Genomic DNA, 16,835 nt, shown 5'->3' with positions numbered 1-16,835 from the left:
GATTTTAATTATGGTGATATCAATTGGAAGGAGGAAATATCACGTCGCAAAAAGGAAATGGAATTCATACACCTTCAAAGAGATAATTACTTCAAACAGCACAAAACTGAAGGGTCTCGTGGAGTGAGAGTGTTGGACCTGGTCATTGGTTCAGAGGACATAAGTAAGGTGTCCTCATTACTTCCAATTAGTGAGAGCGGTCATGTGGTATTTACTTGGGAGGTTGCAAAATTGGTGGATTTCTCTCTTAAGAAGGGGGTATATGTGGAACTACAGGTTAGGTAATTATAACAAGCTTCAGAGTGAGCTTACAGCCATCTCATGGCAGAACATATTGCAGAGGAAAGATGTTAGCAGTGCATGGCATAAAATCAGCAGGTATCTGAGGAAGGCAATTTCAGAATGTATTTCCATGGTCGGCAAGACAAACAAGGTAGGCATTAGATGGATAAGTAATATTATCAGGCTTGATCTGCAAAAAAAGAAAATGCTATGGAGAATTTACAAGGAGAAAGGCAATCAGTACACCCATGAGCAGTACAAGGCTCAAGCTAAGAAGGTTACCAGCATAGTAAGAGAGACTATGAGACTACTTCTCATAACAGATTATGAGAAGACCTTAGCTAAGGAGATCAAGGATAATCCCAAAGAGTTCTTCCACTATGTGGCAAGTAAAAGGAAGAATGACTCTGGAAAGGATAACCATAGTGGGTGCTGATGGTACTGAAGTGACCAATTCAGGTATAATAGTAGAGTTACTGAGTAATCACTTTTCAAAAATCTATCACCCAAGTGAGGATATCTCTGTACCTGTAGCAATAACTAATGTGAGAATTGAAGTTAAGAAACCATCTAAACCTGTAGGTTTATATGGAATATCAGCTCGGGTGTTACGTGAATGTGCAAAGGAATTGTCAATGCGTCTTACTTGGTTATTTAACTTAAGTTTGAACTCTGGTATGATCCCTAAGGAGTGGAAGGAAGGCCGAGTGGTTCCTTTGCATAAAGGTGGCTCTAAGACTGCAGTAGTTAATTACAGACCAATCATCATCTCGGGAGTTGGACAAGGGGAATGACTACACAGTAATACTTCTGGATTTTGCTAAGGCTTTTGACAGGATACCGCATGCAATACTGTTGCGCAAATTAGAGCAGATAGGGATAGATACTAAAAGCAGAGTCCAAGATGAGGCAGGTGACCAGTGATGTGCCTCAGGGCTCTGTGCTTGTACCGTTATTGTTTAGTTTGTACCTAAATGATAGAGGAAATGGCTTGAAGGGAAATATTCGGTTGTTTGCTGATGATGCAAAGTTGGGTAACGCAATAAAAAAATCAAGGTGATGTTGAGATGTGAAAAGTTTTTTTACCTTGGGTATAATATATGTTAAAGATACCAAGTAATTTTATAACCTTGGTTTTAATCCTTTTTTCCAAGTAAGCAAACAGACAAGTCAGTCAAGTTTGTGCCTGAACGTGGTTCAAGACTTATGGTGGTGCAACACCTTGGTGTTGCACCACCACAAGTTATAAAATTACTTAGTATCTTTAACATATATTATATCCAAGGTAAAAAACTTTTCACATCTTTCTCTCATCTGGAGACTCTTAATTAATAAGGTCAAAGCACCTTGTGGCAACTTCCATAGGTAAAATTGATAAGCTCTGTATTACTTAAACCTTGGCATTTCAGGGTCTGCCTACTCACTGATGAGACCTCAATAAAGGTTGAAACAGGTCTGGGTAGTGAACCCCACCCATGATGTATAACATCATACATCTCCTGGGAGATGTGTTTTACATTTATGGGAAATACTAAGGAAAGTGATCAGAGCTTAATCCATCTTTACCACGAGTTGCTTTGGTGTTGCACCACCACCATAAGTCTTGACCCATGTTCAGGTGCAAACTTGACTTACTTGTCTGTTTGTTTACTTGGGAAAATGGATTAAAATCAAGGTTATAAGAATACTTGGTATCTTTAACATATGTGATGTTGAGAGTTTGCAGGATGATTTAAATAAAGTGGCAAAATGGGCAAAAGGTAATGGATGTCAGTTCAATGTGGAAAAGTGTAAAGTTATGCATTTTGGGATTAAAAGATTACCAGCTGTGTACTACATTGATGGAACGGTACTCCAACAGATTGATGAGGCTAGGGACTAGGGGGTGTTGGTGGATAGGGAGATGAAGTTCAGAAAGCATATTGCTAAGGTGTCCAAGATTCCATATAGGATTACTTGGTTATTGAAGAACACACTAACATCCAGAGATAAAGAGGTTATATTATTCCTCTTTATAAGGTGTCGATACTTCCACAATTGGATTACGGTGCTCAAGTCTGGTCACCTGGACTCCTTGGAGATGAGGAGGTTGTGGAGAGGGTTCAGAGGAGAGTGACTAAGTTGGTGAGTGATGTACAAAATGTTCCCTACATTGATAGATTGAGAGTTTGTAGATTGCAGAGATTAGTTGATAGGCGGAGAAGAGGGTATATGACAGAAACATTTAAATTACTAAAAGGTTTTTATAAGATTGATGCAGGGAAAATATTTCAGCTGTGTGATAGGTATGGAGGAACAAGAGGTCATCCTTGGAAATTAAGGAAAAGTGTGGTTAACAAGGGTGTTAAAACTAGACTTCTTGCTTGGAGGGTGGTGAATGAGTGAAATGCACTGCTTGACTCAGTTGCGAGTTCTTTGACTGTAAATGAATTCAAGAAGAGGTATGATAGCTATTCTTGAATTCATACCTCTTCTTGAATTCATTTACAGACAGAATTCAAGAAGAGGTATGATAGCTATTGTTTTGAAAGTTTGGGTCTCCAGCGAAGAGTCTTCTGACTCCATAGAGATACCCGTAATAATAATAATAATTTACTAGATTTTGTGACTAAGTTGATTTTGTAATCTTTTTTCTTTTATACTTTTCTTTATTAGATGTATATCTCATTTTGCAGGTATGCTAATTTTTTTTTTCTTTTGCACCAATAACTTAAATTTGCTTCAATAACTTTCCCTTAATCCCTTTCTTTGATTTCCTAGATTATTAAATTTTTCAGATATTCCTGGTATTATATACTATGAAATAATGCACTTAGTCTCTAGCTATGCTGATAATTTCTGTTGGTTTTATCTAGAGTTTGTAATTGTTTGAAAAATGTATTTCTCTCTCTCTCTTGCCTTCTGTCTGCCTGCTCTCCATACCCTCCTCCCACTCTCCTTACATTGACTTGAAACTCTATTGTACCACTATTCACCTTCAACTATAATGAACTATTGTGGGAGCTGATTGTATCACAATAATTAAAAATAAACATTATTCCTAATAGAAATTAAAGACAGAAAAACAATTCACCTTCATAATTTCCTTTTGTGTGGTCAAATCGTGGCATCATTTCTTTCATAGTGCTGCGCTTATATAAATTCCATTCAAGTGAGTCACCAGAAACTGAAGTCCAATTGCAAAATGTTGCATCTTCAAAAGTACATTTTAACATGTTTTCTAAATCAATATAAACAAAAGAATGCAATCAGTTTAATTCAAAAGTTACTACAATAATTATTAAGCATAACAGAGTAGTGAAGTATAGTTCATTCTTATTAAAAGAATTATTATTATTATTATTATTAACATCTAACATGTACATCATGCTAATGTAAGTGATACTTTTCAATGTAGAATGGAGACAAATCTTTGTGAAAGTAACATCATGAGAAGTTAAAGTACAGAGGGTATTATTATGATTAACCTCTGACTTCAATAGATCCAGAGACTGATTGTGGGAGGTACACACTGTTGCATAAAGCTCATCCAAATGTGCCTTAAACTGATTCAATGTGTCAACATTCACAATACATTCAGATAATGCATTTCCACTCACCAACACTCTCCATGCAAAGAACTCCTCTACTCTCACCCTCCTTATACAGTTTCAGATGATGGCCTTGTTCTATCTCATTCTATCCCTCTTTCCCATTCTATGAAAAATCTCTTCCATGTCAACCTGATAACAACCCCTGACTAGCTTATATATCTCAATCATATCCCCCACTCTTTTCCTCCTATTCATGAGGCTTTGCAATTCTCTCAATCTGTTCTTGTACTCTGCATTCCAAAGATCACTGACCACCTTTGTGAATCTTCTCTGGACCCTTTCGAACATTTCCTCATCATCATAAAAACCTGGCAACCAAATTTTTATCTGTGCTCAATAATAGAGTTTGAAGCCAGATCAAGCTGTTATACAATGTCATCATAACCTTTTTATTTCTGCATGTCAGGGTCCTCCACATCATTGCCATTATCCAATGTGATGCCTTCACAATTGTGCAACGTGTCCCTGAATTTTGGGGCCATTATTGTTCATTTTTTATGTTAATGATATAGGGATAGGTTTAGCTAGTGATATGCAGTCATTTGCAGATGAAGCAAAATTGGGGAAAGCAATGCAGAGTCAAGCAGATGTTATGGCCTTACAGGAGTACTTAAATAGATTGCATGAATGGGTAGGTAAGTGGAACTATCAGTTGAATGTTGCAAAGTGTGAGGTTTTGAAATTTCCTAAGCAATGATGGGATGCAAAATATACACATTATTAGGAAACTTTAAAGGTAGTAGAGGAGAAGAGAGATCTAGTAGTGATAGTGGACAAGGACTCTCTTCTCCTCTACTACCTTTAAAGTTTCCTAATAATGTGTATATTTTGCATCCCATCGTTGCTTAGGAAATTTCTAAACCTCACACTTTGCAACATTCAACTAATAGTTCCACTTACCTACCCATTCATGCAATCTATTTAAGTACTCCTGTAAGGCCATAACATCTGCTTGACTCTGCATTGCTTTCCCCAATTTTGCTTCATCTGCAAATGACTGCATATCACTAGCTAAACCTATCCCTATATCATTAACATAGAAAATGAACAATAATGGCCCCAAAATTGACTCCTGTGCCACACTAGTGACTTTCCTCTTTTGGGATACTGCACCCCCATATACAATTTTCTCATACCTATCTGGCAGCCAGTCACCAGCCCAACTCAGAAATCTTTTATTCAATCCCATCCATTTCAATTTATTTAACAGCTTGTCTGGGGGGGGGAGTGTATCGAAAACTTTTGCAAAATCTAAGTACACCACTGTATATGTATCTCACTTGTCCAAGGTATTTGTCACCTTGTTATAGTAAATACATAAGTAAGTTAATAAAACATGATCTTCCTTTAACAAACCCATGCTGATATCCACAGAGTATACTGCTGTTATCAACCCATTTCTGTATCCTATTTCTCACCACTCTCACCAGTACCTTCACCACAACTCCAGATTAGAGTCAGAATTCTGCCTTCAACATAGCATGTAGTTTTTGCTGTAATTAGTCTGCTAGTTTTATGTGATAGCATTATTAAACAGAGCATAGCTTGCCAAATTGAAGTAAGTGCTGTGAATAAAAACTAGAACACTGAAAAAAAAGCAAAAAAAATGACCCTAAAAAGTTTTTTTTTTATATATGACTAGAACATACTTTTTTCATAAGTTGCTGAAAATCCATTGGGAAATCCAGCCCAGTTGCACTGAAATTAAATTTCCATGCAATGAAACAAACATTGGAGGGGGGGGGGGAATCTTTTTTTTTCTCTGCAGACATTTCAATATGTTACATCATCCAACATCTTTTTTTTTTACCAAATATAGAATTAAATTTTGAAATTGTTTCATATGTTGCTTGAACTCTCAGGAAAATGCAGCCAAACTGAACTAAAATGAAGAGAAGATGGGAGGAGGGGGGGGGGGGGGGGGAAGAGCTCACATCCTCCTCAGATACCTATATGATTGGTTGGTTGGTTGAAGCCCATAGTGCTCAAGTAATTGATGCTTCAAGATTGCTTTAACCAATGTTTTATGTCTTAAATGCTGATCTCCTTACCATTCTCAAGAGAGTTGAGGATAATCTGGTAAAATTTAATGCCAACAAAATGCAATTCTGTCTCATTTCTAGGAGGAATGTACACTGCCCACTCTCTCACTTTTGACAATATTCACTCTTGCTAACCAGGACCAAATTTATCTCCTTGGGTTAACTCTTGCATCTAATGTACCTAGCATAAGTACATTAGGTTCATAGCTTCTTCAGCCTCCAAAAAGCTTGGTATTGTTTACTGTTCTAAACAGTACTTCTCTCCTGCTCAACACCTATCACTTTATAAAGATCAAATCCATTCAGCGCTAACACGTTTGCTGCCATGCTCCTCAGGCATAGTTCGTTACTGCACGCCGAGTTACAAGTAATCTCGTTGCCCGTGGTAATCGACATACGAATATATTCGTAGTTGGCTTGTGAGGATCATATACCGACTACAGGTATACACACTTTCGCGCTGCTCACACATACTGACCCTGAAGAAGTGAAAATGCACGCAAGCATTTTCACTTCTTCAGGGTCAGTACGTGTAATCTCGTTGCCAGCGGTAAGCGTCATACGAGTATATTCGTAGTTGGCTTGTGAGGCTCATATACTGACTACGAGTATACTCGTAGTTGGCAGCAAACATGTTAAAATACTGTTCCCACATTTGGGGTGGTGCATCTAAAACTCCCCTTAGAATATTTTATTGTATCAGAAGCCAGCAAATGACACTTAACTGATAGCCCCACTCCGTAGCTGATTCCCTCCAGTTGATTTCCCATAAATGCTCTGTTGCTGCTCTTCTCCACTGACTTGGCCACTAGCATCCCGCCATTTTCCTGTACTCATATATATGAACATGAGCAGTTGGTAGCAAACATCCACATACATACATTCATTACTACTTCCATAATCCACACTCCTCACACTGTTTCCATGTCCACACTAACTCTCTGAACCACTTCCCTGTCTATCTTGCATTCCTGTTCTCATCTCACATTCTCATCTCCCCTTTTCATTAACAAGCACTTCAGTCTCACTTGTTCCCCTCTCATTTCCTTTCACATCACTTCTAACTTCCTTGAATCTCTTGTGTACATACATCACCTTCTTCTAGCAATAGTCTCAGCAGTTGATTCTCACTAAATCGATTTAAATGCAATCCACATGTTTCATACAATTCCATTCATTCTTCAAATGCATTCCATTCATCAACAAACTACACCTCTTGCTCTCCACACAGCTCTGCTAAGATAGTATTCTCATTTTTGTTCTCTATCTCATCTTATCCTTGTAATACCATGCAACACGCTAAATAATCTTCCTACCACACTGTTGTCTCCTCAACAATATTTCGATATCCATCTTCACATCCTTCCAGTGCCCAACTAAATCATTCATCCCACAACCATGACTAACTTCTTTGCATGTTTACTTCTCATGTTCAAAGCATCAATCACCTTGTTCATCCTCCATCTTGGAAAACAGACCATATGTACTCCATCATTAAGAGACTGGTACTCCATATAGTACTCCATCATCATATATATATATATATATGATGATGGAGTACTACACACACACACACACACACACACACACACACACACACACACACACACACACACACACACACACACACACACACACACACACACACACAGAGACAGCTTGGAAAGAAGTCAACAGACATCATATTGTGAGGAACAAACAGCCATGATGCCTAATACGTAGGACCTCCTTTTGCTGCAATGACTTCTATGCAATTCTATGGGAAATACTTTCCACAAGTGCATGATAGCTATTAATGGGAATTTGGGATCATTCTTCCTGTTAGCATGTAATGAGGTCCTGGACTGTTGTGGGATGGATGCTCAAGTTCATTCCACAGATGTTCAATATGATTGAGATCAAGGCTCTGTGGAGGCCAGTCGAGTGTGGTGATGTTCATGTTCCCAAACCACACATTTACAGCAGCAGTATTATTAGATGGTGCATTGTCGTGATTAAAGAGACAATCGACAGTTCAGTAAAAACCCACAAAGTAGGAAGCATTGCATTGTCCAGAATGCTCAGATATTTTTCATAATTCAATGTTTGTGGCCCCCACAAACATTGAACAACATAAAAAACAAGGCCATTCCATCACGCCATCATCTCCAAATTTCATAGTTGGGGTTACTTCCTCTGGTAAAAGACATTTACTGAGCATCCACCACACCCATCTATCTGCTTAATACAGGGCATAGCATGACTTTTGTTGCTCCAGAACACAACTTTCCAATCTTCCAGGTTCTACTGTACATTTTCTTTGAATCACTGAAGACGACACTGCATGTTGGTTTGTATAATCTTGCATATTGTGTTCCTACCATGGAAACCCCATGTTGTGACTTGGTTCTGAATATTTTTTTTTGTACAGATTCATGTTCCAGTTGATGTCAAGAACTCTGCAGTCAACAAACAGTGGTTTTACATATTATCTTTCATAGGACCCTATGTCATGTTCAGTGAGTGTCGTAGGTTATTCACTGTGGGATAGCACTTGCAGTAGACTCTCTCTATAGTTCCATCTCAGTATGGTGTCACTGATTGTTGACCTGTGATGAGACAATTCCTCAACAATTTGTTAAATTGATAGGCCTGAAACATGGCATCCTATTACAGTGCCCTTTTTTCAACTCCATCAGTTCCATCCTTTTAGCCATTTCATGTGGACACAGTTGCACTGACTTGGGAGTGTCATATTCCTCCAATTTATACTGGCTACAAACACGACTTGTTATTTGACATGATGCACCTGCCCACGGGAGTGGGGTGGGGGTGTCTACTGTCTTTTTTTTCAAGCAGTGTTTAGTGCAATGGAAAGGTTCAACAAAACTGTGCTGTTGTTTTGACATTTCCAGAGGTTTTGATCATGTGTGGCATATCGGTTTGCTAAACAAACAGCCATCCTTCAGTCTACTCTCTCCCTCTTCCTCTCTTTGAGCTTCACCACTAATACAAGAGTACCTCAAGGCTCTCTCTTATCACCTTTTCATCACCTCTTTATCATGTACATAAATGACCTATTCCCAATCACCAGTAATCCTATCCACAGCTTTGCAGATGATAATATTTACCATTTATACTCATTTGAAAAACCACACAGTGCACAGATATTGCCTTAAACACTGATCTATGTAGTAGCCTTCAAAGGGGCAAGGACAATGATACCAAAACACAGTCTTGCCTCTTTTCTTGCAAAAGAAAATCTCAGTTCACATTCTCTAACTCTCAGTAATACACAAATCACCAGACAAGATCAGATCTCTCTGCTTGGACTAACATTCACCTCCAACCTCTCCTGGCACAAATACATCTCAATAGCTTCTTTAGCATCCAAAAACTAGGCATTCTCTTTCATTGTATATTTTACAATCACCCAACTCTTAACAATATACAAATCCCAAATCCACCCATGCTTACAATACTGTTCACATGCTTGAGATGGAGAACTTAAAACTACTTCTACAAAAATTCTTGATGCTGTCCAGAAGAGCTCATGATATGATTCCTCTTTTACATATTCCCTTTAATCTCTATCTCACAGACACAGTGTTCATCTGTGTGTCTATTCTGTGGACAATTCAATGGTCATTGATCAACTGAACTGGCCACCATCATTCCTCCACTTTCTGCTGCATTTGTTAATACAAGAGCAGCAGTTGCTCAGCACCCCATTACTTTGCAACTGCAAATACACTGAACTTGCTTTTCATCTTCCTCTTCCATTCCATTTTTTTTTTATGTTGCTCCCAACCACAAAAGGTTATATTGTAAACTTATATGTACTGTGGGTGGGGTTAGGATTTTTTTTTTCTATTTTTATAAATTTTAAATATTTTTGTATTTTTCATTTATCTTTTATTTAAGTCTGGAAACCCTGCTCTGGAGACCAAACATGGAACTTTTTCAAGCAATTTCAAGCCTCCAATAAGTGGGGCAGTGGTCTCACACCAGGAAATGACATTCATCTTCCACCATAAGAAGTATTTCCAAGCAGCTACAATCTACAACACTTCAAAATATGTCAATATACTTCAGTCTGATTCCTCATCTGCATCCTAGATACAGCACTGATGTGCTTATAAGTCCGGCCTCTCATGTATGGATCAATATAAAAATATACACACACTCACTCTTTGTGTGTGTGTCAGTGGGTAAATTCAGCCAGGGCCTTCCACGGGCCCTACCCCAGAACTTTTTTTTTCATGGACTGGGGCCCGGACCCAGAACACTTTTCTGTTTTGTGACTTTTCTTCCTTTACGGTAATCATTCAACAATTGTTTACAGTTTTGAATGTGTATATAAAGTCAATATTAACAGTTGCCTGATTATGAACACGTGATGAAAGGGATGGGATGGTTTGGAGTTTTCTGTAATGAGTTGTCATGCAGTGATTGACAAGCTAACATTTCTAGTGTAGTGTAGCATTATTTTGACAGACTCGTAGCGATATTTTGTTTTTTCTGGTTGGCAACACTGTCAGCAGCAGTCAGTAACTAACAACAGAACAGCAGATTAGCAGTTGATTGTCAGAACTTGTGATAGCGAAAAGCACAAAGAAAATCGTGTGATATTTTTGTATTTACTTAGGCCTATTATTTCAACTGTGGATAAGTACATTGGTACCTTGTTTAAACAGAAAAATAGCTCGGATGACAGTGATAATACAAAATATGTAGTGATAGCTTGTGTGTAGATTCTGAAGAGAAAGACGTCTCTAACAAATTCACAGAAACATAAGATTCCCATCAGTGATAATACAAAACACGTAATGACAAGCTTGTGTGTAGATTCTGAAGAGAAAGAAGTCTCTAATGAATCCACAGAAACACAAGATTCCCAGAAACATAATATTAATACGTTGAACGAAAGGAAAGATTTGACGAATTGCTGGACACTTGACCAATGGATAGCATTCAAAAGTAAATACAACTAGCTATTTTGTAAGGATGGAGGTTAATCTCACATTTATGATCCTTACTTTAAAGACCCCAGAACTTATTCGTTTAGAATTTAACCAGTGGTGTGTGTGTGTGTGAATAGGAGATTGGCTCTGTGTCAACAAGTCGAATGGGATGCTGTGTGTGATAGAAAAAGGTAACAAGCAATGCACAAAGTCACAAAGCTAGTATTCTTGGGATCCTACTCTTTGAGTTGTATGTTAAGGATATTTGATGTGGATTGATAGGCAATATTCAGTTGTTTGTTGATGATGATGCGGAGTTTGGGAAAGTTATAAAGAGTGATGCTGATATCATTAGCCTTCAAGAAGATTTAAATATACAGTCAGTCCTCTTACGAAGAATGTGACTTATGACTAGCCATACCTATCACACAAATACCACCTCAATTTGGCAACCCATGGGCCAGATTATTTCTGTAATCAACAGGCTACTGCTGCTGGTGAGGATAAAAAAGAGAATTTTGGAAGGAATACCATACCTTGCAGCTGCAGCATGATGTGACATGACAACATAGTATATATATATATATATATTCATACATGTATGCTCTGTTGGGAATATATTTTCATACATGGATGTAGGATTTGACAAAACCTTACAAAAGATTAGTGAAAGATAATGCTGCTAGCTGAAGAGTTGGATTTGGTGGTTGAAAAATGGAGACAGAGAATCACCTCTTGATTCGAAGAAAAATGCTGACCAGCAAGGAAGAGTTTCAGTTTGGGAAGAGACAGAAGTCAGAGGGAGCCAAAGCTGGGGAATAGAGTAAATATTCCAACAATTCATAATGCAGATCCCTTAATTTTCCCATTGCCAAAAAACCTTTGTGGGCAGGTGCACTGCCCTGATAAAAGATGATTTTTTTTCGTCTGCAAACCAGGTCTTTTCTCACAAATTTTTTTGTCTAGTCTGGTTAAAAGATTGGAATAATATTCCCTGGTTGTTTTACCCTTTACAAGATAATTTATAAACAAAATGGCTTTAGCATCCCAAAGCACAGATGCCATGACCTTTCCTGGAACTGACTTTGTATTTTTTAGCACTGAACAACTGGCTTCTGTCCACTGTTTTGAATTTGGATTATGGTGTGTAATGGTGAACCCAAGTCTCATCCATAGTAATAAATTGAAACACAAAATCAGTTTTATTCTTGTTAAAAAGCTCCAAGCACTGTTCAGAAATTTTCATGCGAGCGCGTTTTTGATCTGCTGTGAGCAAGCAGGGCACCCGTCTTGCGTAAAGCTTTTTCATTTGCAATTCTTCATGCAAAATATATCCTACACATTCTTTTGAAATGCCTATAGCCTCAGAAATTTGACTCACCAGTCATCCAATATTATATCGTGCACTTGATCAATGATTTCTGGTATTGTTACTCTTTTTGGGCATCCTTCATGTGGATCATCTTTAAGGCTCGTACGGCCACGTTTAAACACAGCAGCCCATTTCTTAATGGATTGTTGGAAACGAAGGAGAAGAGTGCCCATAAGCTTTTATAAACTTCAAATGAATTTTGTTTGGCGTTAAACCTTCTTTTACAAAGAATTTTATAACCACACAATACTCAATTTTATCTATTTCAAGGGATATATAGACAACACTTTTGCTTCAGACAGTTGTATAAAACAAACTATTTGATAGAATGACTTGCAATTTCACATGGATGCTTATGACAGATATACCAACTTAGAATAAAAAAATCTTGCCGATAGTGTTGCCATCTATGGTTGAGGCCGAGAACTTTTCAGGCCACCCTTGTATCTCCTGGTTTTTTCACATACATCTGCAGTCTACTTAGCTTGGTTAGACAACTTTCTCCTTTCTTATCAAAGATGCACTTAAAAGGTCTGAACCCAAAGCTTCAGGGTTCTAACACTAAATCGATTCAAATGCATGCCATCCCTCTTAAACTTATGCTTTTTACAGTCACACTCGCTCCATACATCCAAACAGTCACATTCATTTCTTCTACACAATAAAATTGAATTACCCAGGTGAGGCAGAAACTCACAACCTCAGCATTATAATTTCTAAGATTATTATAGTCACCTGCTTTATTATTCCACATAAATTCCTTTCTCCTTGATAATTCTGCATACCAGTTCAGATGGTTGCCAGAATTTCCATTTCCTTACTAAAGCATGTTGCTTTCATTGCCTAATTTATACATACAATATTTAAAAACGCTAACATAATGATACACAATGGAGTTCTTTCACTTGGTGGAACAGCAGGAAGGAGCGATGACAAGGGGCTATCCCTGGAAGTTATGAATGGAAGCTGTGAGCAAGAGGGTGAGGAGTGGTTTCTTTGTGTAGAGGGTGATTGAACCATAGAATGCACTGCTTGATAGAGTGGTGAGAGCAAGAACGGTCAATGATTTTAAGGAGTGGTATGATAAATTATATGTTTCCTAGGAAGGACCTCCCACGATGAGTCTTATGACTCCATGGAAGCCTGAATAATAATAATAATAATAATAAATAACTATTCCTTCCTGCATCCACCTCACACAATATACACTTACAAAACTGCAAGAGTGACATTTTTTCAAATTTTCCACAGTGGCAGGAATCAACTCATTACTTATCATAAATAATGAAAAGAAAAAGCAAAATGAAGTGTAAATGAGGAAACAGAAATAAGGTGTAGCAGATCGAGAGGTAAGGGGGACTATGAGAGTGACAGAGAGTGAATTTGCTGCTTGAATACAATATTTGAAGAAATAGTCATTCAAAATGAAAAATCAAGTGAGGAATATGCAGAGTGATACTGGACATTTAGTGAAACAAATGACAGAGTGTAAAAAGAATAGAAAAAAAAGAAAAAAAAAGCAGCCGTGATGAATGATTCAAGAGCAGTGTATGGAGATTGGATTGTTAGAAGATTGGTTAATGAGAGAGTCCATAAGGTGTGTTATTCAGGTGGAAGAATAAGCAAGATAATTTATGCTTTGGATGTGAGGAGGAAATAAGCAAGAGAATTAATGGTGGTTGTGGGAATAAATGATTTAAGTTGTCATAAGGAGCATATAAGAGCAGATTATAAGAGAAGGTTATTGAGGAGGGTGAAAGATAACAGTATAATGGGAATGTTTGTCAGTGAGTTGCTGAGGTATGACAATGATGAGTTGACAGTGAGCCAGAATGGAGTTCAATATGTGAATGTATGGCTAAAATTTGATGTACAGACATAACAGATTGCATTTGAATGAGTTTGGAGTAAGTCAACTGGAGAAACAATTGCCAGATGGAAATGAATTGTGTGATACAAGCAAGAGATCAGACGAGGTGAACTGAAAGATCAGGAGAGTGATACGGAAGAGACTGAAGTACTTTGCAATGACAACAGTAGTAGTGTGAGAGATGAAGAGAGACCAGGAATGCATATAGGAAAAGAAAATTGTGGGCGGGGGAGTCTAGGGTGAATATGGAGACATGGTATACGGAGAATGCATGTTGGAAGTAGTAGTGAATGCATATATGGGGATGAGTAGCATAGAAATGGAATAGAGGAATGCGAATGTGATAGTTGAGACCGAGCGGATATATGTGTCAAGCAGTGATAAAGGTAATTGGGAAAGGGCAGATGTGGAGAAATCACAACCAATAAGTGGCTAGGGTAGGACTGATTATAGACATAGACTGGTTATAGACTGATTCAGTTTGTTCACCTCAAAATCACTGGAATAAGTGAAACATGGATGAAGATCCTAATGGGAATAGAAATGGAAGGGTGCAGTGTTTTTATCAAGGATAGAAAGGACAAGAAGGGAGGGGGGGGGGGAGTTGCTGCTAATGAGATGAAGGGAAGAGGTAGACATGAAAGAAGAAAATATTGGTAATAGTTTCAAGGCAGTGTGGTGTGAGATGCAGATTAAAAGCAATAGTTATTTAGTTAGACGTTGCTATAGGCCACTAAATGTGTGTGTGTGGGGGGGGTTGTGATGAAGAAATATATCAGAAACTTGATTTAGTGAGCAAGGGAAGTGTGATTATTATGGTGATTTTAATTATGATGATATAGAGTGGAATGAATAGATGGCATCTGGAAATAAGAAAATGAATTTCTTGAGAGATGTAAAGGAGGGCACGTGCAAATCGAGAGTTTTAGATCTGATAATTTCATCACAGGATGTAATTGTGAGTGGGAGTGGGTATTGCTCTTCTCTCAGTTGGTGAATGTGATCATGAAGAGATCACCTGGGTTGTGGCAAGTCATATGAAGACTTCTGTGAGGAAAGGATATATGTGGAAGTACAAAGCTAGTGAATATGACAAGCTTATGATACAACTTGAAGCATTTCATGGAATGAGTGGCAAAGAAATAAATGCTGCTTGGGAAGTGATACATATCATCATCAATGTATGAATGTATTCCAAAAGTCAAAAAGCTGAATAAGGAAGGTGTAAAATGCATGAATGAATGAAGGTTTTAATTATGAAATCTGGAAGAAGAAGGCACTTTAGAGGCAACACTAGATGATTAAAGTAATAATCCATTGCATGAAGAGTATAAAGAGCAGGCCAGGGAGTGACTGTTGGTAAGGACAATAAAAGTGCAGTAAGTAGAAAAAAATTAGCAAATCAGGTCAAGAAAATCCTCATGAATTTTTTCAATATGTGACAAATAAAAAGAACAATGATTATGGTAAGATGTTCTTAATGGATGAAAGTGGGAGATTTGTAACTACTGCAGAGGATATAGTCGAGGTATTCAGTGAACGGTCATTCAGTGTGTTTTCATCCTCATTGTGAAATCTGAAGCTCATCTGTAGAGAATGAAATGAGAGAAGACTTAATGATGAGTGAGCAACAGGTATATGAGGAGTTAAGTAAGCTAGATATTAATAAAGCAATAGGACTATAAGGAGTTAACATCAGATGTGGTCTACCTTTTTAACAAGAATCTTGCAACAGAACAAGACCCAAAGGAGTGAGGAAAGAAAAATTATTCCACTTCACAAAGGTGATAAGGTTGTACGAAAGAAGATGCAGAGAGGAAAGATAGTGTGCATGTTGCCTAGGTATGATAGTGACAAGCTGAGCAGAAGAGCAGTAATATTGAATAACAATAGCTAGAATGTGTCAGAAGAGAGAATTCAAATATGTGGATGCTTGGAGGGCATTTGAGGAAAAAAAAGAATTTTATGTGAGAGACTGCTTGCATTTGAATGAAGAAGGACATAGGCATCTGGAGAGATTGCTGTTCTGAACAAGTCAGTGTGTCAATGAAGGCAAACTAGAATACTCAGAGTGGATGGTAGCAGGGGTGGCCTCTTGTGAGAATGGGTACTTGGGAGAAGGGCGATGAAATCAGGTAATGCTGAGCCCAGTGGAGTCTAGAGGGGATAATGCTACGAAACAGTGGCTAATGGTTTTGAGGCAGTATGGTGTTAGTTAGAGGTGCATAGAATGAAATACTTCATTGGATATAGACCTGGAAATGTGGAGGATAATGACCAGCAAATGTATAAGAAAATTAGCAAAGCAAATATGAAAAGTGTGATCATTATGGATGATTTTAATTATGACAATATAGAATAGTATGATGCTACAGCAACTAGAAGTAAAGAAAATGAGTTTCTTGATTTTTGAGGGACAACAACCTCAGGTAGCATGTAACAGAGAGTACACAAGGAGAAGATCACAGATTTGATCATCTCACCAAAGGATGTTAGTATAAAGGATGTATCATATCTGATTCCAGTTGGTGAGTGGCCATGAAGTGATTACCCAGGTGCTTTCCAACCATGTGAATACTTCTGTGAAGAAAGAGTATATGTGGAATTACAACGCTGGTGATTATGAGAAGTCAGGTGACAGCTTGCACCTATAACATGGAATGAAGAGTTGAGTGGAAAGGAGATCAATGCTGCTTGGATGATATTCAGCAGCTATCTCATAGAATTATCAAA

At 37.9% G+C, this 16,835-nt stretch overlaps 1 protein-coding gene across 1 annotated transcript in view; it reads right to left on the bottom strand.

The window, feature by feature from the left end:
* LOC150101229 (MAM and LDL-receptor class A domain-containing protein 1-like) overlaps positions 1–16,835 on the bottom strand; it is a 196,981-nt gene that overhangs the window by 110,953 nt on the left and 69,193 nt on the right. The window contains exon 6 of the mRNA XM_090402192.1: positions 3,356–3,502. Within this exon, the coding sequence (XP_090258318.1) occupies positions 3,356–3,502 (147 nt within the window). The remainder of the gene's footprint in view (positions 1–3,355; positions 3,503–16,835) is intronic.

The sequence above is a fragment of the Typopeltis vanoorti genome, chromosome 12 (assembly GCF_054136105.1).
Source record: "Typopeltis vanoorti isolate ZY-2024b chromosome 12, IOZ_Tvanoo_1.0, whole genome shotgun sequence".
Taxonomy (NCBI): Eukaryota; Metazoa; Arthropoda; class Arachnida; order Uropygi; family Thelyphonidae; genus Typopeltis; species Typopeltis vanoorti.
Note: the sequence above shows the minus strand (reverse complement) of the source record. Positions and strands in the feature narration are given on the sequence as shown.